The sequence below is a fragment of the Meles meles genome, chromosome 16 (genome assembly GCF_922984935.1).
Source record: "Meles meles chromosome 16, mMelMel3.1 paternal haplotype, whole genome shotgun sequence".
Lineage (NCBI taxonomy): Eukaryota > Metazoa > Chordata > Mammalia > Carnivora > Mustelidae > Meles > Meles meles.
Window position 1 is genome coordinate 60,760,041 of NC_060081.1, and position 16,675 is coordinate 60,776,715.

A 16,675-nucleotide genomic window follows, 5' to 3' on the forward strand; every position below is an offset into this window, starting at 1 on the left:
TATACTTCAATAAAAAATTAAAAAGGATATATACCCCAATAGAAAAACAGAAAGGACACGGGGACACACACTTAAATGTGAACAGTGGTTAACTGACAATCTCGTGATCTTGACTTCTTTCTATATATCTTCATGCAATGCTGCTTTGGGATTTCGCTCTAGTTATTTGTTGCTTATAATGTCCATATAATAAAATCTTAAGAAAAAGACAAAGCTCTACGTTTTGAGGGGAAATTGTGTTATAAGTATTGTAGCTAAACAGGCAGAACTAATCTATTCTATTAGAAGTCAGGATGTTGACTGGATGGGGACCAGAAGGGAGGCTTCCAGGATAGGTCAGACTCTGCTTCTCAGTGTGCTTGCTGATTGCATAGGAGTGTTCAGTTTGTAAAATTCATTCGAGCTGTCCACTTACAAGTGCTTTTCTATGTGTGTTATGCTTCATTTTAAAATTTTTTAAAGTATTTCTAGTAACAGAGGGAAATTCTTATGCTATCATGTTAAGCAGGAAAAAAAAAGGAAATATCATTTGCTACTCCTACATCAAGCCTCCCCAGGCACAGCAAGATGTCCCTCTGTGGGAAAAAAAAATTTTTTTATCTAGCCAATAACGTGGAAACTTGGTGATGGAAGGCACTCTGACTTAAGGTATATCTTGTATGCCTATTTTATATGAAAGATTCTTGCGGAGTTCTCCTTGGACTCGGTGCCTAACACAGAGCCTGGCAAGTTGTAACTGCTCAGTCAAGAGTGGCTGAATGAAACAATAACCAAATGCATGCAGGTGAGCTGGCCTATCTCCTTTTCTCAGAAAATGAGAACTAAGTATTTCATGTTATGTTTTGGTTTTTCCCTTTTTGCCATAGCTGCTAGGAAGCTCAGACCACTTAAGAGTTTGATCCATCAGCTTCCGGGGAGTTTCTCCCCCTGGGCACTTGCAGACAGACTGGCCTTCCTGGGACCACAAAATTGCCTTCCCATGGATGTTCAGAAGAAAAGGGTGCTTAGGGTGGGACACACACAAGGTTTTCCATGGCTCAGAAGTCTCAGGGAGGCTCCATCCCAACCACAGGAGCCTTTTCCTACTTCAGGTTCATTATGAAGCGCTGGTGAAGACTCAGAAGGCTGGGGAGGGAGGCTCAGGATGAGGGAATCCTAGAAATTCGACAATCTCCACCCACTTGAATCCTCCCATGTTACAAGCCAGAAAGATGCAGCCAGAGAATGGGAACAGGCCCAAGGCCACAAAGCCACACTGGTGGGTCCCCTGAAGCCCTGAGATGTGTCATCTTCCTCTTCCTCACCCAACAGGATGAGGCTGTAATAAGGCTTTTCAGGCATTTAATCCCTTCGACAGCCCTCTGAGGGATCACCTTGATTGTAAAGGTGAGAAAACAGAGATCAGAGAGGTCAAGTGACTGGTCTACAATCTCACAGACAGTATATAGTAGTTGCACAATTTGAATGAAAGCAGTCAGCCTGACTACAAAGATTGCTGCCCTCCCACTAAAGAAATGAGTGGTTTCGTTAAATGACATAAACCATCAAATTCCCTGTGAAATTTAGTACAGCAAAACAAAATCCATTCTTTCAAATGAGTTTATAAGCTTCCTTTTATCAGGCCAAGGCCCAGACTTCCTTGTCTCCCTTTCAGCTTGCTGCCTGGAAACGTGGAACCACACAGAACACTCAAAACCCATGTCATCACCAGCTAAGCTTCTCCACAGATCGCCCCACCTCTGGGAGGCCCCAGCCACTCTCCTCCAGCCCTCCCCCTTGCTCCATCAGGCCTAGGCCCACCTCAGAGGCGTAGGAATCATTGTCTTCAGCTCGGTAAGGCCTGAAGTTCCGGCCGGGGTCGGGCTTGGAGTCCAAGTCACCACTGCGGAAGGGCTCTCGTATCCTGGGCTCCCATTCTGGCAGATCCCTGAAGTCAGGTGGCTGCACCCAGAGGCACAGGCGGAAGAGACCAAAGGTAACAATGGGGAGGGGCCCAGGGGGTGCGAGAAGCAGCCCCCACCCCAGGCCCAGGGCTCTAGAAGAGGCTCTGACCACCCACTTGAGGGCTGGGGCCTCAGTGGGTTCAGCTCTGCAGCCCAGACTCGGGCCTGTAACGACTCAGTGAGCCAGTCTCTGTTGAAAGGATGAATGAGTAGCCAAGTGGTGGGTGAGAATCCTGGTCCCGTGAATGTCTGTCTTGTGCACAAACCTTCTGAGCCAGCCTCAACAGTCCTGCCACATGGGTAGACTCAGCTCATTCCTACCTCCGGAAGAACCAAGGGGGAGACCTAACATTGCGGGGGGGTCCTGCTTACTTAAAAAAGTAAGATCAAGCCAGATCAGCAGGGCACGGATTAAAGAAATTATGGTACAACTACCCCGTGTAGTTGTCAAGAAGAAAGCTAAATTTGTACAGACGTGGGAAGACCCCTCCCATTGCTCCCAGGATGAAACGCTCCCATAACCCAGCCGCCCTCCTTCCCTTTGGCCGCGGGCACACCATGCTCCTTTCAGCCATGATGCCTTCTCACGGGCTGCTCTCTCTGCTTACAACTCTCTTCCCTGCTAATCAACCCTTATGATCTCAGCTCACATCAGAGGCCTTCCCTGACCTGAAGACGAGGTCAAGTTCCTTGTTCACAGAACCAAGTGTCCTTCCCTGAGAGCCCTCCTATCTATTTGTCATTTCACATTCCAGTGGCCTAACATCTTGATGAACATCTTTCTTCCCCACTAGATGACAGGGACCAGAGGGCAGGAATCAGGTCTAGTTTTGCTCCAGCTCCAAGCACAAAAAGTACAAGACCAATAAATACGGCAGTGTAAGCACACGAACCACTAGACACGTTACACAAGAAAAATCAGTCGTGTGGTGACAGCAGGTACCACATAAAACAATCTGGGTGAGAAACAAGCCCACGAGAGGACACGTACAGAAAGACTGCAAAGGGCATGCTGTGATGATGACACGGTCGTGTTCTGGGTGATGAGGACACCAGTGTGCTCCCCTCTGGACAATCCAGTAAGCCGCACACTTGCGTGCCATGGGCCCCTCTGTCCTGCATGTGATTCGGCAAAAAATTTCTAAGAAAAGAAGTAACAGGGGCTGTGACTGGGACATCTTACCTGGAAGTCGGAGCCAAGGTCTTTGGCCAAAAGCATCTCCTTGGAGGGCCCCTGGGAGCCCAAGGCAGGCAGTGAAGAGAAGGGCTCTGGCTGCTCCTTGGGCGCGCCTCCGAGGGCGGCATCCGCCTTCCGCGTGAAGGCATTGAGTTCCTGCTGCAGCAGGCTCAGCCTCACCAGGATGGCGTGGATGAGCTTGGCGTCCCTGGGACCCTCGCTGTTGTCGGGGGCCTCGTGCAGCCGAAAGTCAGCACACTCGTTGTCCAGACAGAGGCGGAGGCCGGCCGAGAAGCCGTTGGCGTCGGCCACCAGGACGTCGATGGCCTTGCTGACCAGCGCGGCCTGTTCCCTCAGCCCAGGCAGCGCCTCGGCCTCCCGGGCCCTGCAGAGCCGGGCAGCATGGGGGCCTGGGGCGTCGCCAAGAGCCGCGGGCACACACTGGGCAGAGTCCCCGGCCTCGGCATCTGTCTCCAGCATGGGCCGCGTGCTCTGGCAGGAGGCGAGGTCACAGCGCTGGAGGTTGGAGAGCAGCACCCGGTTCTCGTACTGCAGCTTCTTGACCTTGCCGCTGAGCTCACCGATCTGCAGCTTGGCGGCCGCCAGCTCCTCCTGCGAGGGCTCGCTGAGCACGGAGCAGCTGTCCTCCGACAGCGTCACGTCCAGCTCGTGCTCCGCGCGGAACTTGGCCAGCTCGGTCAGCAGCAGCTTGTTCTGGTCCTCCAGCTCGGCCGACGAGCGCCGCAGCAGCTCGGCCTCCTCCTCCACGAACTGCAGGTGCCGCCGCAGCTCGGCCAGGCTCTCCCCGCACTCGCCACCGCCCAGCGCAGAGAGGGCCAGGCGGGCCTCGCCGCTGCCGCCGTGATCCTTCATGTCGTCCATCTCTGCCCGCAGGCCTCGGTTTTCCACCTCCAGCTCCACGATGCGGCGGCTCAGCAGGTTGGCTTCCTCCTCCACCAGTTTCAGGTGCACCTTCAGCTCGGTCTCCCGGGAGTGGGGCGCGTCGGCCAGCTCCTCAGCGGACAGGGCGCCGTCCAGGTCCCCGAAGAGCGAGCGGTACTTGAGCAGCTCCTCCTTCATGCTGTCGTTTTCCTTGGCAAGTTTGCTGAGCTTCTTACACATGAGGGCTGACTCCTCCTTTGCAAAGTGCAGCTGGCACTTCAGGTCCGCGCTGTCCTCCTGCAGCCGGATGGACACAGGGACACATAGGACCCAGGAAGGTGAGTGTCGGGACCACACTTCGGGGAGCGCTAACTACGTGCTGGGGGACACCGGAAGGAATCAGACAAGGGCCTGACTCTCAAGGAGCAGGGGAGGCAGGGAGGGAGACCTCCTTGACGTGGCACAGCCTGGGGAATCCAGGAGGGCTTCCTGGAGTAGGCGACATCCTGCCAGGCAACTGTTGCTGCCACTGCTGCTACCATTACTACTATAGTTTCCTCGTCTGTAAAATGGGGCAATAACACTCCCTTCCTCACGAGCCACGCGGAGGATTAAAGGAGATAATGTAGGAAAAGTGCCTGGCATGCTGACAATCCAGGACCACGAGAGATTAACTGTACCCTATGCCTGACCTGCACCACATCTGCCAGTCTGCCAGTGCGAGAACCACGGGCTCCGGGCATCATATTGGGAAGTGAAATGAGCACTGAAGCCAAGAAAGTGAAAAGGAGAAGGGCGGGGTTGAGGTTGGGGAAGAGTGGGCTTCCCAGGCCACTTGGAGTTAGGCCTCGGCCCTTCAGATTCAAAATTGCCTGTGGGGGTCATGAGGGCTGCCAGGAAATACCTGTACTGAAGGCTTCTTGTCTGTCTTCCCCAGGGAGCGGGTTCCCCTTTTCTTCAAGGAATGCTAGAAATTAAAAACAAAATACAAAAAAAAAAACCCTCAGAAAACTGAAAGCTCATGGGGTGATGATGGGCACTGAAAGTAGTCAAGGTGCCCTGGGTTCCACTGTGGGCCCCCCTCCTTGCCTAGCCTCCCCAGCCACGATCAGCCTTGACCAGCACCAATTACTGAGTTACGGGGGTCCTCAAGAACACCCAGCAGACCAGAAGCACGTAAGGAGAGGACTCTGATCACATCTGCCCAGGGTTCCCCTCCAGCCCCACTACATTATGATCCAGTTGGCCTGGGCCAAGACCCAGAAATCTGGGTTTCTGTTCTTCTGCTTCTTTCATTCATTCACCAAAGATTTCTTGAGTACCTATTATGTGCCAGGTACAGCTAGCACAGAGGACATGGCAGTGAATAAGCCAGATAGGATACCTGGGGAGGATGCTATGGGCTCCACCCAGATTCCTGCCTCCTCAGAACTGGGGCACTTGTTCCCCAATTAAGACCTAAGTGATGCCACTGGCTGAGGGCAGCCCCCTCGTTCAAGGTCATATGCCCAGATGCAATGACTGGTCCATGGCCTCCTGCCTCAACTCAGAACAACTCTGAACAGCCGTCCCAGGTCCAGAGCTCCCCAGGAGATGGGCCGAAGCTATTAGTGTGAATGCTCTGAGGCTCCTTGGTGGCATTATTCCCAAGGGAATTCTTCAATTAACATGCAAATCTCCATTTTCAGGGGGAATTCTGTCCTCATGGACTTTAATTCGGAATGCATACTAATAAACAAAATGCATAATGGGTAAAACAGATCACAATTACACAGGAGGGACGGCTCAATTTTTCACAATTTAAATTGTAAGTTTTCATGCAAAATAACACCATAATAATCATAATTCAAAAATCCAGAACTGATATGGAAAGAAACTGATTTTTTTTAGAAATTGATACTCTTAGTTAGATAAGCAAATTCTACATGGAAAAAAGTACCATAAGAAAGTAAAAGTATAAACGATACTGGGAAGAACATTTGCAGTTTATTGCACTGACAAAGGGTTAATATCCTAAGTACATATAGAGCTTCATAAAATATGAAACAAAAAGGCCAACAAACTTATACTAAAATGTGCTAGAGATATGAAAAACGGTTCAGGAAAAGAAAGGTAAATGGCTTGTAACCAGAGGAAGATGTTCGACCCTATTCAAGATGGAGAAATGCAAATTAAAACTACACCCAGAGACCATTTCTCACCCATCCGATGGGCAAAAATCCAAGCATCTGACAATATATTCTATTGGTGAAGCTACGGAGGAGCAGGAAAAGTCCTATACCCCTGGGAAGAATGCAAAATGGCACAAGCCCTATGGAGGGGAACTTGAGGGAATGTTATAATTTCTCCCAAAGTTTCTTGATGTTTAAAAAAGTCACTCAGGGGGCTCCTGGGTGGCTCAGTCGGTTAAGAGACTGACTTGATAACAGCTCAGGTCATGATCTCAAGGTCAAAGGCTTCAAGCTCCCCACTCGCCCCCCACAAAGTGCTCAGTGGGGAATCTGCTTGAAATTCTCTCTCTCCCTCTCCCTCTGCCCCTCTCTTTGCTCTAATAAATAAATACAATCTTTTTAAATTTTTTTAAAAAATAACTTTTAAAAGTCACTCAGATGGATGAGCGTGTTGAACACTCCTTCCCGCAAGAAGGATGATTTATACTAAATGTACAGAACCACACTTGGGTTGCCTTTGACTTTTCAAGTTCAGGGAGTATTTTCTGAGAGTTCTCCCAGGTGTTTGAATGCATGCTTCCCTACCCCCCACCTCTCACACCCATCTCTGAAGGTGAGAATTGATGAGGGAACAGAAGGCTGGCTGAGAACAAAGCAAAAGCTGACACCCTCCAATCTTCCCCCACCCCCACACTCCCGGATGGTCCCATAGGTGACATTCTTTAGGAATTTCCCACCCATCTTGATGTTAATACCTTGCTAGAGGGCAAAACGACCTTGGCAATGGCAAGGCCTCTGGTATCTGGCATCTTTTGTAGGTCCTCTTTAGCATATGAAAATTCTATTGAAACCTCCCTTTTCCTTACCTCCCCCCAACTCCATGGTACATAACCTGCCATCCCTCACAACTGGGGGCAGCAGCTCTTCCTGCCCACAGGTCCTGTTCTCCTGCTTTAATAAACCACCATTTTGCACCAAAGATGTCTCAAGAATTCTTTCTTGGTCATCAGCTCCAGACCTCACCCCACCCACCGAACCTCACCTATATTCTAGAACTTCATCAAGAATCATGGATCTAATCCAAGCCCCCACCTTGCTGAAGGTGGGAGAAAGGTCGCACAGTAAATCCATAGCTGACGCGGGGCCTGTTCTCCACCGAGGTCCTGACATAGTTCCCAAGACTTGGAAGGAGAAAATGTGCTCTGAGTGGAGGGGGCACAGCAGCTCCCAACCCGGGTGCGCATCACAATTACCTGGGAGAAGTTTAACAAAAAATGCTGATGCTCCAGGTCCCAGAGATGCTGCTGTAATTGTCCAGGGTGGGTCCCAGGCATGGGGATTTTTAAACAGCTTCTCAGGTTGATTCTACTGTGTGCCCAGCCTGGAACCAGAGAGCCCAGGAATTGAACTCCAGCTGGGGTCTGAAGTGTATCTTGGAGCCCAATCAAATCCTAAAGAGACCTTTTGAAATGCAAATGAGGCAGGAAGACAGAGGCTGACATTTCAGCCCGCTGGGGGCCAAGAGCGAAGAGCCCGTATGTGAGAAGGGCTGATCTGGGATCTTTCAAAATCAAGGAGAAGGCCGGAAATGAGGTGAAGCCACAAAACAGGTTCCCTCCACAAACAGCCCCTCCCACAAATGGCACCTGGGAAGGGGGTGCTCAGAGGGACACCCGGGCATGGAGTGAGTGGTGAGGTGACCGGGCTGGCTTATTGCAAGCTGTGGGGGAAGGGAGGCCTCCACTGGGAGCTGAACTCGGGCAATCCCATAACACTGAGTTTCTCATCCTGGGCAAACCCCTTCCTCTCCCTACAAAGCTGAGCCGCTTCAGGTGATCTTCAAGCCCTGCAGACTCCCTGGAGGGAGGAAATGGGGTGACAGGAAGGGGGGGCAGGGCACTATGAGGTCTCACCCACCACATATAAAGGAATGAAATTCTACCATGCCTAACACCATGAAAAAGGACCGACAGGAGTGGGATTTCCTGACATAGTAAAGTCTGAGACATCTTGGTAAGGAAAAGAAGGAAAACGTGCAACAAAACCTACAACCCAAATGTCCACCAACTGACAAATGGACAAAATGTGGTATATCCACACGAGGGAGTATCATCGCTCAGCCACCGAAAATAACGAAGGACTCGTACTTGATACCATATGTGTGTATCCTGAAAACAGCACGTTAAGTGAAGGAAGCCAGTCACAAAAAGCCACACAATGTAGGATACCATTTACATAAAATGTCCACAGTAGGCAAATCCACAATGATAGAGAGCAGATCAGTGGTTGCCCAGGGCTGGGCGTGGCCCCCGAGTGGCTAGGGAGAGACTGTTGATGGGCTTGGGGTTCTGGACAGAGAAAGTGGTGAAGGTTGTTCAGCTCTGAATATTCTACAAAACCACTGAACTGTACACTTTAAAAAGACTAACTTTATCGTATGTGAATTATATCTCAATAAAGCTGTTATAAAAAAAGAAAAACCTAGAGCATGTTACCATTGTCAGAGAAAAAAGGGTGTGTGTGTGTGTGTGTGTGTGTGTGTGTGTGTCTGAAGAACATACCCCAGGCTGTTTACAATGAGAACACAGCAAACTTCCACTTGGCTCTCTTCTTCCCTCACATTTGTAACGGGTGGGGGAGACACAGTCCTCCAGCTTTTTCTTTAAGATTTTATTCTCATTCCAAAATATTTTTAAAAATAAATTAATATAGAAAAATACAATCTCACTGTAAATCTACACAACAGTGACAAATCAGAAGTCCCCCCCCCCCCCGCCCCAATCATTCTCCTCCCCAACCTGAGGGCGACCACAGCGGAAGGCCAGTTGGAGCTCCTTCTCCACCTTTGGCTCTGTGTTTAAATACTGAAATAGACGGTGCTCTTTTAGACTTTTCTTTCCTTCCTATGTTTACTTGACTCTGTGATCTCTGATTTTTATAATAAGCACCTCAGGCAGAAGAAAACCCCAACCACCCAGCATTTTTAAAAAGTTTGTCTTCATGCTACATTATTCTACACGTTACAGAAACCATGGATCCAATATAATCCCATCTTTATTTTTCTAAAAATACACAGAGAAATGCACATTGTGTGAACATGGAGAGAGGCTAAAAAGACACAAACCAACCTGCTAACCACGGGTTAAGCTGGGTCAGGAGCAGGATTGAAGGAGGTGGTTAAGAGAGGCTTCCTTCTCATTTTTTATGTAGGGTTATTATTATTTCTATTATTTTTTTGGATAACACATTCACATTGTTCAAGCTTCAAAAACCACAAAAATGGGGGGATTTGGGTGCAATGTAAGAGATCTAGGCTTTCAGGTATGGAATGAATAGGTCTCCGGGATGAAAGGTACAGCACAGGATATGTAGTCGATGGTGTTGTAACAGGGCTGCTTGGTGACAGATGGCAGCTACACCTATGGTTAGGACAGCAAAATGTGCAGACTTGTTCAATCACTATGTCGTACACCTGAAACCAATGTCACGTTGTGCGTCAACTATACTTAAAAAAAAAAAAAAAATCACAAAAAGGAGCACAGTGAACCCAAGTCCCCAGTTTTTCTGCCCGAGGCCAACCAATACCACTTGGGTCAGATGTAGGGATCAGCCCGCCCTGATGTGCTTTTGTAGTGATATTTTTGCTTCACTGAGCGCTTCTGTTACGGGGGAAAAATACACCTAGACCTATACATTTCAATATGTGTGTGCATGTAAGTAGAAAAATGTTTTGGAAGTATATGCCCCTGCCACCCAAATAATAATTTGATAATTACTCAGAGTAACTCTCCCCGAATACTGGATTACAGGTGAATTTTTCCTTCTTGTGACTTACTTGTATTTTCTATTAGTCTTCCTCTAACCTATCGGGTGGAGGGAGGAAAATCATAGTGAGATGTTTTTTATATACCATCCCAAGAAAAGTCACTGGACACCTCTCCAACTGGCAGACAGTACACTCTGAGTACCACGAACCTTGCGTGTAACCTTGCTGGGAAGGGAGGGCAGCGGGCAGAGATGAGGGGCCAGAGCGGGAAACACTTTTAGGACCAGAGTGACTCCAGCCTTTTATGGTTGGAAATGACCCTCCCTCTCTGCCCCCCACCCCCCACCATCTAAGCCATTTGGGCTCCCACACTACCCTCGGCTCTGGAGGGAAAACAAGGCAGGCTCACAGAGCACAAAGACCGCCTTCCCTCTGCAGGGCAGCAGCTGGCCAGGCGGCCTGGGGGGCTACGGTGCCCCTCCAGGGAGCCAGGGCCTGTCAGAGCCCCTTTGTGGAGCCCCCAGGGGCAGATGTTCTGGCCCCAGGCCTCAGGAGAGTGGGAAGGAAGGGGCAAGGCGAAGACAGTTGCAGCCACCAACAAGAATGCCTGTCACTAAGTGACGGACCCCAAGGGCACATTCTTTGGCCTGTGCACATCAGGGACTTCCCCACCAACCAGCAACAACTCACAAGACCATCTCCCAGCAGCCAGGGTGGGGCCTTTCAGCATCCTTGGTCTAACGGCTCCTGGTAGGAGCAGGGCCTATGTCCTCCCTCATCCTTCTCTAGGAGACTAGTAGATTGGGTTCCCTGCACGTCCAGGCCGCACAGAGAGGCCGCCTGAGCTCCGCTCTGGAGGGGCCCCTGTGCTCCAACGCCTCTCCTGCTCCGGTGCTGCCAGGAAACAAAGACCAACCTTCAAGGAATAAAATGAACCTGCTGCCAAAACAGCTGGGCAGATTTTCACCAAATATGGAGGGGATGTTTGAAAGGGTCTCACTGAAAACACAGACGGCACTGTGCGTGCAAAATTTACTCTAAAAGGGACCTGCGGTGGGGGTGCGTCTTGAAGACTGAGGCTTTCTTCCTCCAGACCAGCTGAAGCAGCTAGAGGCCATGCGGCTCCACGCTAAGGGGAGACCATCTGGGGGAAGGAAGCAAAGACTGGCTTAGACACGAGCCTCCCGTCAGAAGACACGGGGGCGCATGTTGACAACGGCGGGCATGATTTGCGATGTAACTGCTCCTTACCTGGGCAAGTGGCAGCTTGATATAGACCACGCCTTGCTAAGGGCAGCAGAAACGTGTTCTTTAAGGTAAATGGGACGGCAGACCCAGAGCCAGCCAGCAGTTTGTAAGGGTAATGAGGATCCCCAGTATTTACCAAGCCCTTCCCCTCCGCTAAGCACCTCACCTGCTCATCCCTGAGAAGCAGGCATGCATACTCCTGTTTTATAAATGAACAAACCGAGCCCTGGCACGATTTGCCCAGCAGCACAGTCACTGGCAAGTGAGTGGCAACTTGAACGCCAGCATTCAAACCCAGGCCCGTGTGACCCCAAATTCGAGCCTGCCCTGCACCATACAAACCACAGCCTGGATGCATCAGACGACACCGCCAGCAGAACCCAGCGTTGAACCTGGGTGATGTGATGCCAAGGTCAGCACCCTGTCTACCCCATCAGAGTGGGAATTGGGATAAGAAGCCGACGCCAGAGACAGAGGGGCTCACTCCCTGCAGTCAGCAGCCCCTTCAGAGGCTCTGAAATCACACAGGGCCCTGGGGGGTCCCTGGATAGGGTGAGGAGGGCGGGGCAGCACCTAAGAGTCGGGGTGACTTTGGGAGATAGAGTTCTGGGTTGGAAGCCCATCTTTGTCTTTTTCTAGTTCCATCTACATGCAGCAGTCCACTCCTTGGTATACACCCAGGAGAGCTGAAGCCGGATCTTACACAAAACCCATGTGCAGGGCGCCTGGGTGGCTCAGTGGGTTAAAGCCTCTGCCTTCAGCTCGGGTCATGATCCCAGGGTCCTGGGATCGAGCCCCACATCGGGCTCTCTGCTCAGCGGGGAGCCTGCTTCCTCCTCTCTCTCTGCCTGCCTCTCTGCCTACTTGTGATCTCTGTCTGTCAAATGAATAAATAAAATCTTTAAAAAAAAAAAAAAAACACATGTGCAAATGTACGGAGCAGCATTCCTCCTACTAGTCCAAAGGCAGAAACAACCCAAATGTCCATCAACTGATGAGTGCACACACAAAATGTCTATCCATACAATGGATTATTATTTGACCATAAAAAGGAATTAAGTACTGACATATACTTCAACACAGATGAACCCTGAAAACCTGATGTTGCGTGAAAAAAGCCAGTCATAAAACATCACCTATCACAGCATTCCATTTGTATGAAACGTCCGGGACAGGCAAATCCAGAGCCACAGTGGAGATTAGTGGTTGCCAGGGGCTGGAGGGCAGGGGGAACGGGGAGTGACTGCTAACGGGTACGGGCTTTTTTTCAGGGGCAGTAGAAATATTCTAGAGTTAGATCATGGTGATGTATGTACAATGCCATGAATACATTAAAGACCATTAAATTTGGGGCACCTGGGCAGCTCAGTGGGTTAAAGCCTCTGCCTTCAGCTTGAGTCATGATTCCAGGGTCCTGGGATCGAGCCCCACATCGGGCTCAGCAGGAAGCCTGCTTCCCTTTCTCTCTCTGTCCATCTCTCTGCCTACTTGTGATCTCTCTCTCTGTCAAAAAAACAAATCAAATCTTTAAAAAAAAAACAAAAAACGAAACCAAACCATTAAATTTGACATTTTTAAATGGTGACTTTTATAGAATGTGAATTATGATTAAAAGACTGTCGAGAAGAGTAGCACCTATAAAATGAGGATAACAGCTCTAGGTATGTTGGGAGGCCGTTGGTGCAGCGCCTGGTACAGAGCAAGCACTCGGACACAGCCGCTATATTCTAATACATCACATCAACACTCATACTGGCTTTCTGCCTAAAACACGAGAACGGGGGAATGATACTGGACGAGGGGGAGGCTGCTGTTACGATTCTTGAGCTGCAGCCCAGCTGGGCAAGGGTGCCACTGCAGAGGGCGGGTGGGGCTGACCACCCTCCCTTCTCTCCAGCAAAGAGTGATCTCCATGGCAACCACATCAGCTCAGGCCAGGGGCTCCTGTTCCCAGCTGGGTGACAGTATCGCCCCAGCAACCTGTCAGGATGGCAAAGGCAGAGCTGGGTGATGGGACTCCAGCAGCTCTGGCAGAATGGCTAAGGGACCCTCATCTCCATGGAAACCATGTCAGGAAGGAGGAGGGGAGGGGGAGCAGGCAATCAGAAAATAAACAGGGCCACGCCACCTTGCCCAGATTCCCAACAAGCCAAGGGGCACGTCCGGGAGGGCCAGACCTGCCTTGTTGACATTGCCTTCCTAGGGGAACTGAATCGGTATTTCTCGAGCACCTACTGCATGCCCAGCACCACACAGCCCCATATGGGGTTCTTTACATGCTTGACTGAATTTCAAACTTCACAAATAATCCCCCCACCCAAATCCACCTAACTACAGCACTAATTAAAAGAACACTTTCCTGTGCTATCCCCACCATCTCTCACTCCTTAGTTCAGGGGATTTTCCTCCACACCTCTGCTATGCATTTGCACATACACATGCCCCCAAACCAGCCTGCTCTGTATGCCTTTTCAAAATACTTAGTGGGATTGCACTATATAAATATATATACACTCGTAGCTCTCTAACTTTTTTTCCTACTAGATATCTTTCAGCACTAGTACTTACATAGCTACCTTCTTTTTTTTTTTTAACTGTGCTAACATATACATAGAATGAAATTTACCATTTCTAGTCATTTTCAAGGATACATTTCAGCGGCACTAGGTGCATTCGCTTTGCCAAGCAACCACTATTCATTTCTAGAGCTTTTTTATTATCCTAAACTGAAACTCTATATCCACTGAATACCAATTCCCCATTCCCTCCTCTCTCCAGCACCTGGCTACCTCTACCCTGCTTTCTGCTTCCATGAATTTGGACTATGATATGTCCTATACTTGGAACCATCTAATATTGGTCCATTGGTGGCTGACTTATGTCACTTGGCATCATGTCTTCAAGGTTCATCCATGGTGTAGCATGTGTCAGAATTTCATTCCTTTTCTTTTTTTTTTTTTTTTAATTTTTTTTGTTTGTTTATTTGACAGACAGAGATCACAAGTAGGCAGAGAGGCAGGCAGAGAGAGAGACAGGAGGAAACAGGCTCCCCGCGGAGCAGAGAATCCGATGTGGGGCTCGATCCCCGGACCCTGAGATCATGACCTGAGCTGAAGGCAGAAGCTTTAACCCACTGAGCCACCCAGGCGCCCCAATTTCATTCCTTTTCGAAGCTTACCAAGAGTCTATTGTGTGTGTGTGTGTGTGTGTGTATATACACTGATGGCCATTTGGGTTGCTTCTACCTTTTGCCTATCATGAATAATGTTGCTCAGAACAGAGGGGTTACAAATATCTGTTCAGGTCCCTGCTTTCAGTTCTTTGGGGCATAGATCCCAAAGTGGAATTGCTGGCTCATATAATAATAATTGCATGTTTAATTTGTTCGGGAATCGCCATACTACTTTATTCTTTTTAACTTCTTCATAGGGTTTTATGGTTACCCAATCTGTCATAAACAACCTCATGGGCTGGGTACTGTTATCATACCGATATCAAAGGGAGAAACGGAAACTTAGAGGGGATGTGGCTTCGGCTAAGGAAGGGGGCGCTGAAGTCAGGCAACCTGTCCCTCTCTAGGCCTCAGTTTCCTCTCCTTTACAATAGATATACGCTGAGTTGGAGCACCTGGGTGGCTCAATCAGTTAAGCGTCGGACTCTTGATTTTGGCTCAGGTCATCATCTCAAGGTCATGTGCTCAGTGAGGAGTCTGCTTCTCAACCTCTGCCCCTCCCCCTGCTCACACACACTCTCTCTTCAAAATAAATAAATTAATCTTTAAAAAACAAAAAAGAAACATGCTAAGCTTCAAGGCACTCTCTGAAACTGTCTCCCCTTTTCACTCTCAAGGGTGGCAGCAGTGAGATGTGTGAAGAGGGCCCCTGTGCTGTGGGCCAGATCACAGAGTGGGAGGGGCAGGAGGGGCGGGGGGGGGGGCAGGAGCCTGCCTGAGGGAGGGGGCCTCCCCCCTGGCCTTTAGCAGCAAATGCCCCCTGTCTCTACACTGAGAAGCCATTGGCACATCACACCAACATGCCCAGAGGAAGGGTAGCCAGAGAACTGTTCTGGCCTCAGGGCTGTGGTGTTCCAGTCCTGGAACACTGGCATGCCTGCCCTCGGGGAAGGTGAGGAGTGCCTCAGAACAATGTACAATCCTAGGACACTCTCATGCACAGCCAGACAGCTGAGGCCCAGCTGTGCCTCTGTGGTCAGAAGCTGCCCAGAGCCGTCGGGAACACAGACCCCCTGATTCTGGAGGATTCTAGCCCCTAGGCAGATGGCTTTCAAGAGGCATTCTGCAGAGCCCCTGGGCCCTGTGCAACCTTGAGGACATCTCTCCTTCTCTCAGGGGCTGTTTCCTCATCCAAAAATGGGTACAATCACAACCTCACTGGGCCTTTATGAAAATTGTTGAGGGGAAGTGTCTAGCATGGTACTTAACACGCCACATGCCCAACACATAGCAGAAGGCAGAAATTACATATAAGTGGAAGGACTCACATGAGCAAAGCACGAGAGGCTGGTGCCTGGGGGCCACATTTCAGGAAGCATCTAACACCCTAACATCTGTGTTGAGACACTGGCCAGAGGCCCAGCCCCAGCACTGCCTTCACACCAAATGGCAGCCCCTAAATCACGTCCACACAAGTTATCCCAGCGAGTCCTCACAACAACTTGGGGCGTCCTTGTCCTGTTCTGTAGGTGAGGAAACTGAGGCAGAGTGCCAGGCCCCACGCTGGGCACCATGGAGTGCTTCCCAGTTAATCCTCCCACAGCTGTGGTTCTTAGGTGGATGACTGTCTCCTTCATTGGCCTGTGGGCTCCTGGAGGACAGGAATCAGTGTCCTTCATTCACCGCTGTGCCCTCAGCATCCAGGACACAGCGCACACAGCAGTACTTAGGAAATGTGTGTTGCAGGAATGAACACATGAATAAGACAGCTCTGCCAGGGAGGCGTTAACTGTGCAGACACAGAGGTTCAGAGCCCTGGCTGGGTGGGGCCGGCATGCGCCCACCTGCCCCGGCCTGGCCCTGCCTGGGATGGACAGGTCCTCACCTCTCTCGGCCGTTCCAGCTCCGTCTGCAGCACCTGCTTGGCCAGCTCGGTCTCGATGAGCCGCTGCCGAAGCTCCTCGTTCTCCTCCTCCAGCCGTGCCCGTTTCTTCTCCACCGCCTCCAGCTCCTTATGCAGCCGCACGGAGATGTCCTTAGAGACCTGAGCAAGGGTGGGTGATGAGCAGGGAACCCCCCCACCCCGCTCCGCCACGGCTGCAGAGCAACCCCCCAGCAGACAGGGTCACGCACCACTCCCACTTAGCAGATGAAAAAACCAAGGCACAGAGAAGTCAGTAGAAGGTAGGGGGTCACACAACCAGGAAAGAGCAGAAGCAAAACCCAAACCCAGGCACCCTGTGCTCCCAGTGTCTGTATCACAGTTCAGGCCCCAGGAAGCTGGGAAGACCCTGCCTGTTCTTAGCAAGGCCTTCT

The 16,675-nt window shown here is 50.3% G+C and overlaps 1 protein-coding gene across 2 annotated transcripts in view; it reads right to left on the bottom strand.

The window, feature by feature from the left end:
- SOGA1 (suppressor of glucose, autophagy associated 1) overlaps positions 1-16,675 on the bottom strand; it is a 66,364-nt gene that overhangs the window by 23,950 nt on the left and 25,739 nt on the right. Inside the window, exons 3-6 of one of the 2 annotated variants that reach the window (XM_045980367.1) lie at positions 16,245-16,403; positions 4,907-4,969; positions 3,127-4,299; positions 1,801-1,941 (exon numbers count right to left, since the gene is read on the bottom strand). In XM_045980367.1, coding sequence (XP_045836323.1) covers positions 1,801-1,941; positions 3,127-4,299; positions 4,907-4,969; positions 16,245-16,403 — 1,536 coding nt within the window. The remainder of the gene's footprint in view (positions 1-1,800; positions 1,942-3,126; positions 4,300-4,906; positions 4,970-16,244; positions 16,404-16,675) is intronic. The other variant, XM_045980368.1, reaches the window with a different exon arrangement.